This window comes from Rana temporaria, chromosome 13 (genome assembly GCF_905171775.1).
Source record: "Rana temporaria chromosome 13, aRanTem1.1, whole genome shotgun sequence".
NCBI lineage: Eukaryota > Metazoa > Chordata > Amphibia > Anura > Ranidae > Rana > Rana temporaria.
Genome location: NC_053501.1, coordinates 48,382,696 through 48,394,894, shown reverse-complemented (window position 1 = coordinate 48,394,894; position 12,199 = coordinate 48,382,696). Strand labels below are relative to the sequence as shown.

General features: G+C 40.7%; 1 protein-coding gene across 9 annotated transcripts in view; it reads right to left on the bottom strand.

Moving 5' to 3' along the window:
- Positions 1-1,701: 1,701 nt before the first annotated feature.
- PCNX1 (pecanex 1) overlaps positions 1,702-12,199 on the bottom strand; it is a 173,874-nt gene continuing 163,376 nt past the window's right edge. For all 9 annotated transcript variants that reach the window (XM_040333117.1, XM_040333119.1, XM_040333120.1 and 6 more), the window contains 2 exons: positions 4,702-4,842; positions 1,702-2,449 (listed from right to left, as the gene is read on the bottom strand). In XM_040333117.1, coding sequence (XP_040189051.1) covers positions 2,309-2,449; positions 4,702-4,842 — 282 coding nt within the window. In that variant the 3' untranslated portion in view covers positions 1,702-2,308. The remainder of the gene's footprint in view (positions 2,450-4,701; positions 4,843-12,199) is intronic.

The window sequence follows — 12,199 nt, the reverse complement described above, 5'->3', positions numbered from 1 at the left end:
TTGCCAGTAAAGGATTCTCAAGAAAATATTAAAATCTAACATTTTAGGATTATATTCATTTGTCCAAATACAATTGAGCCCCTGAAAATGGGGGGACTGTATAAAAATGGTTGCAGTTCCTAAAATTTGTACTCGATACTTGAAGTCCAATCCCTTGAATTAAAGCTTAAAGCTTGCACTTTAAATTAATTTGGATCATTTTATTTAAATTCTGGTGGCATACAGAGCCAAAAGTATGAAAATTGTGCCTGTGTCCAAATATATATGGACCTAACTGAATATGTAATTTAAAGTAAGCCAATCTTGGGAGAAATGTAATTTAAAGTAAGCCAATCTTGGGAGAAATGTATTTTAACATTGCTGTCCTAAAAAGGTTTGCTTCCTGTGTCACACAGAGCTCTGACTTTAATGGTTCTTGCATGCAGTACTGACTTATGAACATCGGCTATATCTGGGAGAAAGTTCTAGTGTAAAAACACAGGGATGACCTGTATAGTACATGTGTGTATTTTCATGTATAAATACATATATTCACGTGAAAAATAAATCTAGCTTTTTTGGCAAGGTGGTGTGGTTGACCAGCAACGCATATTTTTGTATTTTTTTTTTTAACTCATCTAATAACAGCCAGTCAATGGTAGACAATGTTTATCCCTTGGATTACAAATTAAGGTTGCTTGCGATTGTACCTTCAATTGTGCCCAAATCATCTTTCATGCTTTTAAATGTTCTTATTAGTTAAGATACTTATGTTACTTGATATGTGACAAACAGAATAGAGCGAGTAGATACAGCGTTGACAAACACTTCGACATTAAAACGGCACAGTCCACTCCATCTATAAATCATGATTAAACATACTAGATTATAAACATATGTAGACTGGACTGAGACTTTCCAAAAAGGTGTGTGTTACAATAATGTTTACTGATGTAGCTGCTAAACTGCAGGATAACTAATTTGTTTTTTGAATGTTGCGTGTTGCGACAGGTTCACTTTAAGGAAAAAGCCCTTTATTTTGCCATTTACAATTCAAAATGAATGCCCCATTCACACCAGTATGGTCTTCCTCACGGTGCATTAAACTTATGAATGTTACCGCAAGTTGTGTTAAAGAAGTCCTTTCATTTACTGCAAATGGCCTTCCTAATGCACCACAATGAATCAGAAATTGTTCATGCAGCATTTTTAGCCGTGCAATGCGCAACTAGGAGCACAGAAGGCCTGGGAAGGTGTTTTCGAGTGGCATTTAAAATTAATGGCACTGCAGCATAGTAACATGTGCATTATTGAACTGGTGTGAAGCGGGTCTAAGTTAGTTTGGGAGAAAGGTGGCCAGGTCAATGTGTGCATGAATTCTTACTTGGACAACCAGATACTGATACCGGCTACTGTCTAACTTTTCAGGCAAGTATCACTTCACCTGCCAGCCAAAAGATACAAATGGGTGGCTAGCCTTACTGCGGAGGGCCACGTTTTCTGCAAACATATTTATACACTTATATAAAAGTGTCTTACCACAACACATTACTACACATTACCTTGGGGGAAGGGTCAGGGGGAAGGGTCAGGGGTGGGAATATCAATTTGAGAAATCCAAAAGGTAGGAAGGTTTTTTTGGGGAATACTACATATGTTCTGTTCTGCACACTAAATGCATGGCTTCATTAAAGAGTATAGACCAATGGCACAGCCTTTTTCTTCATAAAATCACTTTAATTTACCATACTTGTCTTTGTATATTTATATCTATATATATATATATTTATAAATAAAAACACTCTGACCAATATCAGTTTTTTCTTAGTGCATTGTTGTAGGAAAAAGAATGCTTTAGTGCAGTTTCCTCAATAAAAAGGACTTTGCCACAGTAAAAACAAAAAGGAAAATAAGATGTAGTCTTCTCCGGTGTACAAAACATTTTACAGTTTGCAGATAAACGGATCTCTATGCAGTTGGGAGAAAAATGACCGTAAAAGGATATAAAAAAACAAACAAAAACAAAAAAAACATGCTACAACATGAGACATGGCAATTATTTTTTTGGCAAATAAATTAGAAAAATATGAAGATCATATTCTGAATGGAGAAATACAATATTTTTCTGACTTAAAGCATATGAAATGCATAGCATTATTTTGTTTTTACATTTAAGATAATGGTCTTATAACTTTCTGGTTTTACATTTTTATGTAGGTGAACAAAATAAATGTACATATCTGGGCTACATCGGAGCCCTTAAAAGTCCCAACAGATTAAAGTTTTTCTCTCCTTTCTGTAAGCTTGAAAAGATGACTGAAAGGCAGGCTTACACTTCGGCCCCAAGCTCAAGCACCCCAGTCTCAATCACAGCCACATATTTGTCCTCAATCTTAATCAGTAGGATTGTTTTGTCAATATGGGACCTATTACAAGGGTCTCTGCTGCAAGGCACCCAGCGGTGAATTACCTGTAGAAACCAATACAAGAAAACAGAAAAAGAGAGAAGGGAACAAGATCAAAGAGAAAAGCTGGCATTAGGAATCTGACATGTTAAGTCACTTGCATGTTACTTGGTCCTTTTGACAAAACTAATTACAAAGTATACACAGGTTCTAAATCAGAAATTTGAATGGACCCGTCAGGCATCATTGAAAAAACTTTTATTAGAATAAAAACACACTGGTAACATATTTGGGCTTGGAGTAATGGAGGGACCCCTTAGATACTTGCAGTTCTTGTTCTGTGGTTTAAACCAAGACAGGTGCAATGCAAGCTCAGGTTTCAGTTCCTGCACCAAGGGGCCCAAGCTATTCAGAGGGTGGGTGTGCAAGAACTCTCTCACACACCTTTTTATCTTGATTTTTGGTATCTAAAACCAATCCTAAATGCATGCAGTTTGCTGGAAGATAAAATGCTTTTACATTTATCTACTTTAACTGCCACTATATCAAGCTTGTACTGCAGTCAGCGATCCCGTTAGAGAGATTGCACCTAAATTAATATCCCTTTGATGACAGGACGGGAGCACTGTTCACCGAGACAGGATAAGAGAGTAATTAGCATACAGGGGTTCTAACCACTCCCTATTTTACTGAGAATTTTTTTTGACAAGAGTATGGGCTTTAATGTGAAGGTTATTTAAGTCACTGCTGATATGAATGGGCCCATTTATAACATAATAAATTGAAGATCCAGTAGTTAGAGTGAAATACTTTATCAAAAAATAAGCTGGAATTGGACGTTAAGGCTTACTTGAGAACTACTAAAGTGGAGTAGTAAGAAATAACCCCTAGCATTCTAGCAACTGGCTTACCAATAAATACGCTGGTGAAATAGACTACCGATTGGTTATATAGTGTGTTACTGAGCACCCTATCATAATGCTATGAAAAGAAACCATCAGTATCTAGGATGTTTTTATAGTAAAGGGATTTTTGAAAGCACGTTAGACTGTTCTGAAACCAGCAAGTTCTAGGTCATCAGGATGACAGCCCTAGAGACTGCAACTTCAAAAACAAGTCAATGACTCTGTCCTGACAGGCTCCATTTATGTAAGATTTAGGCCCCTTTCACGCGGGGCTGTCCATTTTGACAGTCTCCGCTTGCTCAGTTTGATCGATCCGTTGATCTCCGCTAAGCAGGCACATGACAGGTCCGTCTCTGCTGACTGTACAGAGATGGACCTGTCAGAGCCCCGCTGTCCTCTATGGGAGATTGAATGAAAAAGAATCCGCCTTTCCATTTTCATCCGATGGGACTACAATAGGGTCTGATCTGATAGCGGCGGATGTCAGCAGACATGTCACAGCTGACATCCTTCGTTCCATGGAGGTGAATGGAGCGTCCAATCAGGTCTGCCTGTTAAATTACAGACCTGATAAGACAGCATGTGTGAAAGGGGCCTTAGTGTCTCAGTATGATGTGTGTAGGCGACAGGTTCACTTTAGGAAAGCCACTTGGGGGAGGAGGGGCGAACATGCTGTAAAAGAAATGCTTAGGAGGAGAGAAGCAAGTTGTAGATGATAGGCTTGAAACCATGATAGCAAGGCAGACTGCATTAGCAGCTTTAGAACATATACATTGCCTTTACTTTCTTTGCCAGCTTAAAACTTAAGATATTCCCTTCAAATTGAAATAAAGTATATTTTTTATTTGACAAACTGGAATAAATAATAATAATTGGAAAGTATGTGACATAGGGCAGGCACAGTACTCCTGTGTACAGGTTCCATCTTCCTGTGTGTATTCCATGTAGAGGATTGGGTGAAACATTACAAAGGGAGATCACCATTAGCATGGCTTATACCAATGCTTAGTAGTTAAAAAAAAAAAAAAAAAAAAAAAAAAAAAGTAGTAGTCTTATTTTATATGTGTAGGAAAATGATGTGTGCTGTGGCTTGAAAAGTCCACAAAGTCTGATGTAAATTATGACCGAAAACTCTTATTTATAATACTCCCCGTTTATTAAAGCAGCAGTGCAACAATGTGTCCCACCCGAAACATCGAGTGATCTTTAAACTTCCCACCCATAATATATGGAACGGTATTTAACTCTCATGAGCAAAATTTTCCACCTTTAGCTATAACAAAAACATTTTTTTTTATTAACTTAAAATGTCCTCAAAGCTCAGTTTTCATTTCATCAGCTATACAATTGAGCCTAAAAGGACAAAAATTATTTCTCCTTTGGAGATATTAATAGTAACCTGCGAAACCTACATGGCCTTCCATGCCTTCCTGAGGGCTCCAGTCCTTCCAGCTATTTTTTCCAGCTTTTAGTCGCACCAACTCGTCAGGCCACTGCAGTTCTTTCCTTTTGGACATATTGACGCCTTCAAGCACCTGGCTTGGATCCACAATCTAAGGAGAGTAAAAGTGTGTCATTATTTAATAGCTACGGTGAGCATAAATCCTAAAAAGAGAAAATGTTTACACATCCTAACCACTTCAAACAAATCCAAATTAAAAAGGAGAAGTATAACACTGGCTGGCATCACAGAGCTGGTACATTCTCTGAAAAGATCCCGTATCCCCATATTCAGATAATGGGACCCAGCAGTAATCCACAGAGAGCTTGAGCCAGCCGCTCCCACCCCCTCCACAGCCCAGGGCTTCAGAGAGTGCTGGAGGAGAGAGCAGAGTGTCGGGGACTGACAGTCACTAGCTCTCTGCAGCCTGAAGATTGAGAACTGACCAAGCAGTGGCGTTTGATTGCTTAGTTCTTGCTCTTGGAGATGGCAAGGAACAGCTGAAACTAGGACCAGTGCTGCATCCACCTATGAGAGTATGACTTTGTTTACCCTTTAAGCCAGACCTCTTTTACATCAGTAAATTGTACATTTTTAAAAAGGAATTTTCTGGCTGATCACTTAAAAGTTTTACTGGATAATATACTTAGGCAGGAATAATAGAATTTTGTACTCACAGTAAAATTATTTTCTTAGGGTCCACAGGAAGTCTTGGCTTCAAGTTATGTTGTTGTCTACAGGACACACAACTCTGAGCCAAACAAGGATAAGCCTTCCTACTACCATCCTACTTCAGTTTTGTAGAGAAATGTGGAAAATGGCGCCAATAATAATGAATATTAAAAATTATCAATAAAAAATTACTACAAGTGCAGCTCCGAAAATTAGTGAGTGACTAATAAAACTGTGGGAGAAAGGTACAAAAGTGTGCCACAAGTGTAAATAACTTCCATATAAATACCAATAAATTATTTAACGAAAAAAAAAAAAAAAAACGCAGGTCCAAAAAACGCAGATAAAAAAAAAAAAAAAAAAAAAAAGAAGTTTAAATAATTACAAATGTAGAACTGGTAGCAAGATTGCTGTGTTCCAGATGTAAGCTCCAACCATCGTTCTCTCAGAAATTGGCAATCAAAATGCGCTCACCAGATTTAAGCGGCCATCATTGACCTTCAGTCATACATATATGTATATTTTTCTGATTGATTATAGTTACTTTTTTGATTATGCATGATTGCATTAGTAGGTCACTTTTCAATTACTCTTTTTTGCCTCCTTAACCCCGCAGTAATTACAAGCCGACTGTCATGTAGTCCATAAGATTGTTTCCTGTACACCTGCTCGGTTAGATCTCCTCACCTATAGGGCAATATATACATGTACTGATGAATATCCTATTTTAGTCCATTTCTTTACCATAAGCTTGCGCTATAGATCCTTCACTTGCTGTCTGGATATTTTTTATGATCTCCGTTACAATGCGGACGTCCGTGGGTGGCTTGGGGCATGTCGCATAAATGGGAGCTCTGCTGCTATATGCGAGTGACCATCTGCATGCATTATCAACTGCACCCGTGAGATGAATATTTGTGCCCGTTGTCCATATGTGAAATTAAATTATTTCCCATTTCCTACACAGAATCCCGTTGCTTGACGTCAAAAAGGTCCTGAAGTAGTGAAAGCGAAATGTTGACCAGTTTTTGTCCAAGCATTAATAGGGACTTGCACATACCATGTGTGGCTCTTGTAAATTGGGAGTCGAATACCTTTGTTTTTAACGTTCTATTGTCCATTTCATACAGAATTGTATAAAATAAATAAAATTATTTTTCTATTATATTGTATTCCTTTTCCTAATAATTCTTATAGGCTCTACATGGATGTGGTACCCACTTAGCCCTCTTTCTCTTATAAACGTTTCCCCATAAATTAAAGACATAGCGCTAGCAAATTCCTCCCTGTGAGGAGGGAGGCCCCGAAGGAACAGAGGTAATTCCAGATGCTATGACTGTTAGTACAGATTTTGGAGGGGGTATTACAGATGCTCTCAGAAGTGTTAGCAGGACAAGAGCTGGCAGTGCCTGCAGACCCAGCTACCCTGCATCTATGGTGGCCATAAGAAGGAGAAAACACACCAGGGTTACTCATGACCCAAAGTGCAGTGTAGGGTGGTGTGCCTGCAGTGATCAGTCACTTGGGTGCAGAGATGCCCATGGATCATCATGAGGAGTCTGCCTGTCTGTCGGGTACCGCGCAGGAGCCAACCCGTGGAGGACAGAAGGAAATTCCAAAATGGCACATGCTCACGCAGTACGGGGGATTGGTAAGGAGACTGTGCAGTTACCAAATTTTAATGCAATGCCAAACTGCTCCCCTCCTCTGGCTGTGAGAGTTTGTCAGTGCTCCCTAGGCAGCCCCAAAAGAACTGGAGCACCAATGTACCTTGAAATCTGTTTAGGGCAATAGCCCAGACTTACTGTACCACATGCAGTTTTGGAGGCTCAGGACCCCATGGGAACCACCACTGAATTAAAGAGGCAAGCTCCAAAAAAATCTTCGCCCTTTTGCTTGGCCCACCCACTAGGGTTTTTAGCGACAGGGCTCCATCAGCAGATGGACCATGACTCTGGACCTGTAAAAATACCTCATGACAAACAATGTGTGCTGCACTATGTACCAAGGTGAGCTCCTCACACAGGATCCAGTGCCTGAAGCAACTTTACAGGCAAAATCTGGGTATGGTGCCTGGGGCTCAGCCAAGAAGTGCTGATCCAGAAAGCTGTAAAAAATAAATAAATATGGGGGAAACCAAAGTGGTTATGTGCAGCTAGAAATCTTAAGCAAAGTCTTGAGCAAAATAGGCTAGAGGGAGACACAGCAGCCCTAACATATTGTGGTCAGTGTACAGAGGGGAGGGTAAAAACTGGCAGCCAGGTATTTCACATGATACAAGGGGCCAAAATACACAGCACAAACACTGCTGGTATTTATGCTTTAAGAGAACAGGAGGAGGAGCTTTTCTTTTGCTGCCGTGCAATTTTTAGTTTTTCACTGTCCAATCCTCATGTAGGCAGAGAAAGACTTCTTGTATACCTCAATGAATCTAAACCTCAATGGGTGAGAAAGAAAACGCATCTTTTTAAAATATAGTGGTGCACCGAAATATTGGCTGCCGAAAATTATCGCCGAAAAACAAAAACAGCCAATACTGAAAGGGGTATGGTCCACCCCAGGTGCTGTCTATTGCGGCAGTGTCACTCTGGCAAGCCCAGTCCTCCACTCCCTCCTTGATCTCAGTGTGTCATGTAGCTGAATTTTCCAGCCCATAGTAACAATGTCCCGCCTCCTGTGACAGACGGCACATGATCACAGGAGGCGGGACATTGTTACTACGGCCCGGGCAATTTAATTCCGCTCTGACACACGGAGATCGCCACTGATCCGGGCACAGGCAGACTGCATATGCTGGGCACCGGTAGGCTGCTGGGCACAGACAGGCTGCAAATGATGGGCACTGGTGAGGCACAGACAGGCTTCAAATGATGGGCACTGGTGAAGCTGCTGAGCAAAAGCAGGCTGCATATGATGGGCACTGGTAGGCTGCTGGGCACTAGTGAGGCACAGGCAGGCTGCAAATGATGGCACTGCTAGGCTGCTGGGCACAGGCAGGCTGCAAGGCACAAGCAGGCTGCATATGATTGGCACTGGTGAGGCACAGGCAGGCTGCATATGACGGGCACTGGTGAGGCTGCATTTGATGGACACTGGTGAGGCTGCATTGATCTCCTGCAACATGTCTGCAGCCTCTGACCATCTCCTGCACCATGTCTGCTAGAGGTTCACCACATGGAAATGTTGCTAATACTATTAGCAATGTGTTATATAAAAATGTATACATTTTATTTAAAATATATAAAAAATAAATAAAAACTGTAATTTCTGGTTTTCTGTCTAGCGCCAGAGCCAATTTAAACTCCTCTTCCCACAGCATTAGGCTGTAAACAAAACCTCTGATCCCTGTAACAGTCAGACACACCCCTTGCAGAGTCACAGCCTTTGCTGCTTGGAGCGCTGCAGTTGGGACCAAGCAGGTGGAGGGTTGAATTGTAGCAGACAGGATGCTGCGCTTACAAAGAGAGCTGGCTCTACTTCAGCAGGGTTTACAATGCTCCTGGATCTTAACCACTTGCTTACTGGGCACCTAAAGTGACACTAAAAGTACATTTTATTATTTTTAAATAACATATACTTTCCTCCATTGTGCAGCTCGTTTTTCAGAGTGGCCCCCGATTGTCCTCTTCTGGGGTCCCATGGCGGCTAAAGCTGCTCATCCCCGCAAGAGCCAACCCCCTCTGGGAAGCTCTCTCCCAAGGGGGTTACCTTGGGCGAGCTCCTGTGTCATACAATCGGCGTGCATAGCTGCTGATTATATGACCCGGACTCGCCCGCGCAATTGGATTTGATGGACAGCAGCGGGAGCCAATGGCTGCGCTATCAATCTATCGGATGAAGAGCTGATCAGCCATGGGGAGAATGATGCAGGACTCAAGTAAAATGGGGGCTGGGGGACAGTGCAAGTTTTTTTTTTTTTTTTACTTTAATGCATAGGATGCATTAAGGTGAAAAACCACAAGGGTTTACAACCAATTTTCAGCTCCCAGTGCGGTCACTCTTTAAATGACAATTGTGCGGTCATGCTACAGTGTACCCAAATTAATTTTTTTATCATTTTTTTCCACACAAATAGAGCTTTCTTTTAGTGGTATTTAATTGCTGCTGGGTTTTTATTTAATTTTTTCAAAATTTAGCAAAACAATTAAACTGTTTCATAGTTTGTTATAAAAATTAGTAAACATTTTCTCCTTCACTGATGTGCGCTGATGAAATGCACTGATGGGCACTGATAAGGCAGCACTAATGGTCGGCACTGATAGGTGACATGGATAGGCAGCACTGATTATGAGACACTGATGGGCATTGATGGGTGGGACTGGCAGCCGACACTGGTGGGCACAGAATATGCAGCTGCGGCTTTGTGTGAGGGACCGATGTCCCTCTGACAGAAGCCGGTGATCCGCTTTTTTTCCCCCTCATGCTGGTGATCTGCTTTTTTTCCCCCTCAACCTCTGGTCACCACATACAACCCAACACTAGAAGGGATACAAAAAGATAATCAAAAGATTTACAACCCATTATAACAGAGGATGAAACTCTGAAAGGAATATTCCAACAACCCCCATTATTGGCTTTCAGACAACCACCCAACCTCCGACACAAACTAATCAGCAGGAAACTTCACTCCGATTATGAAGTCACTAATAATGGAAGCAAACCCTGCAATAAAAAAAGCTGCAAACTATGCAACCAGATCAATCTATCCAAAAGTGTCACACACACACAAATGGGACTTTCCATATCATGGGATCTTACAACTGTACCTCAAGTAATGTTGTGTACCTTATCCAATGCAAAAGGTGTGGCAAAGGATCTTATGTTGGTGAAACAGGACAGAACTTACAAGCGAAGATGAATTTACACAGACATCCCATCAGTTTATGCACACCTGTGGGACATCACTTCTCACAACCTGACCACACTATAGAAGACCTTAATGTTTTAGTTCTTAAAAAGAATTTCAGAACTATCCAGGAAAGGAAAACATTTGAACTAAGAATGATTATTCTTTTTGACACAAAAACGAATGGCCTAAATTTAGATATTGGTTTCCTTACCCATTATACTACAGTTTTATAACCCCCTCTGTGACTAACATCCCCCCTCAAGTCTATAGCTCTCCCTCTGTCTTATCTCACCAACTCTGCTGCTATCTTTATTACCATTGATTTGTATGCGTTTGCTTTTTTTTTTTTTTTCCCCCTCTGAGATTTTTTGTGTGTGTTAGTGCAAATAAAAAAAGTATCACGGACAGTACTCAATTTTCTCTAAATAAAGATTATACTTCTAAAACAATAGATACAAAAATAAAAAAAATAAAAATTTTAATAGTGATGCCCTCATAATCAGTGTATTACTTTCCTTTGCCCAAAAACCCAGCAGCTTAAATGGATTAATGGTGCGGTTTTGGATATTAAAAGGGTAACGCACATTCGTGAGAAAAACATTTTGCAAATAATAAAAATAAAAAAATACAGCCTATATAATGAAGACACAAGCAATATTTTACTTTTCAATCTGCAGTACTGTAATTTTCTTTAAAATTCAATGCAATATGGCAATCTGGAGGAGTTTTTACGCAGTTGGTGTACAGAGCAAATGTAATTTCCTGCTTCTGTGATTGGCTCGCTGATTTTCCCAGAATTCTGCATTAAAGCGGTAGCAAAGTCTTTTCCATAGGACAAAATAATGGGTCCCCCTGTAGGTTTGTGCCAAGATGTATGACAGACCGGCCTACAAAACTGAGCCCTCTAGTGCATTTTTGCCTTCTGTTTCTGTAACCACTGGCATAAGAAAGGGTTGATTTATGTTTGTGAACAACAACAGGTGGCGGCGCAGGTTATGGTAATTAAGAAGCGAACGGTAAGTTCATAAGGTAGTCCTTTGAGCATATATAGCTCTGTGTGAAGATGTACAGTCTATGTAGGTAGGGCAGCCTTGTACAGGGAGTTGAAGCCACTCTAGATATGTAAAAGAGAAAAACAAAGCAACGGGCGCCTCTTAGTAAGACTGTTTAGAATTTAATAGCCAGATGCATTAAAACACTCACATTTAAAATTCTTTATGTTCAGCGCAGGGGAGTCCAGTAGAGTCAGATGTAGATCTCTGCAGTTTGGATGGTATTTCAGCTTTGTTTCTCCATCCTGTGTCACAGGCGACTTCCGGGATTCATGCAGGATCCAGAACGAGGCTTGGGGCGCATTCGGCCAGCCAGGCTGCAACACCTAAGCAAGAGGCACCAATAACCAAACCTCCATGAAGACCAATGAACTCTCCAAACAAGTGATGCTACATGATGATCTCAAACAAACTAGTCTTGTTTAAAGATCAGTAAAAAATAAAATAGAAAAAGTGCAGCGCAAAACTCAAATGAAACTCAAATTGTTTAAAGATCAGTGGGGGTTGGTGGGCCTTTCATCATCTCCCTTCTCTGTGACTGGCCGAATGCGCCCCAAGCCTCGCCCCAAGCCTCGTTCTGGATCCTGCATGAATCCCGGAAGTTGCCTGTGACACAGGACGCTGACAGCATGGAGGAACAAAGCTGAAATACCATCCGAACTGCAGAGATCTACATCTGACTCTACTGGACTCCCCTGCGCTGAACATAAATAATTTTAAATGTGAGTGTTTTAATGCATCTGGCTATTAAATTCTAAAAAGTCTTACCAAGAGGTGCCTGTTGCTTTGTTTTTCTCTTTGATTTAGGTTTGAACTGAGGTTATTTTTATGATTTCTAATCATGACAAAAGCTAAAGTAGCAAACAATTATGACTATTGCAAAAACAGCTATCCAG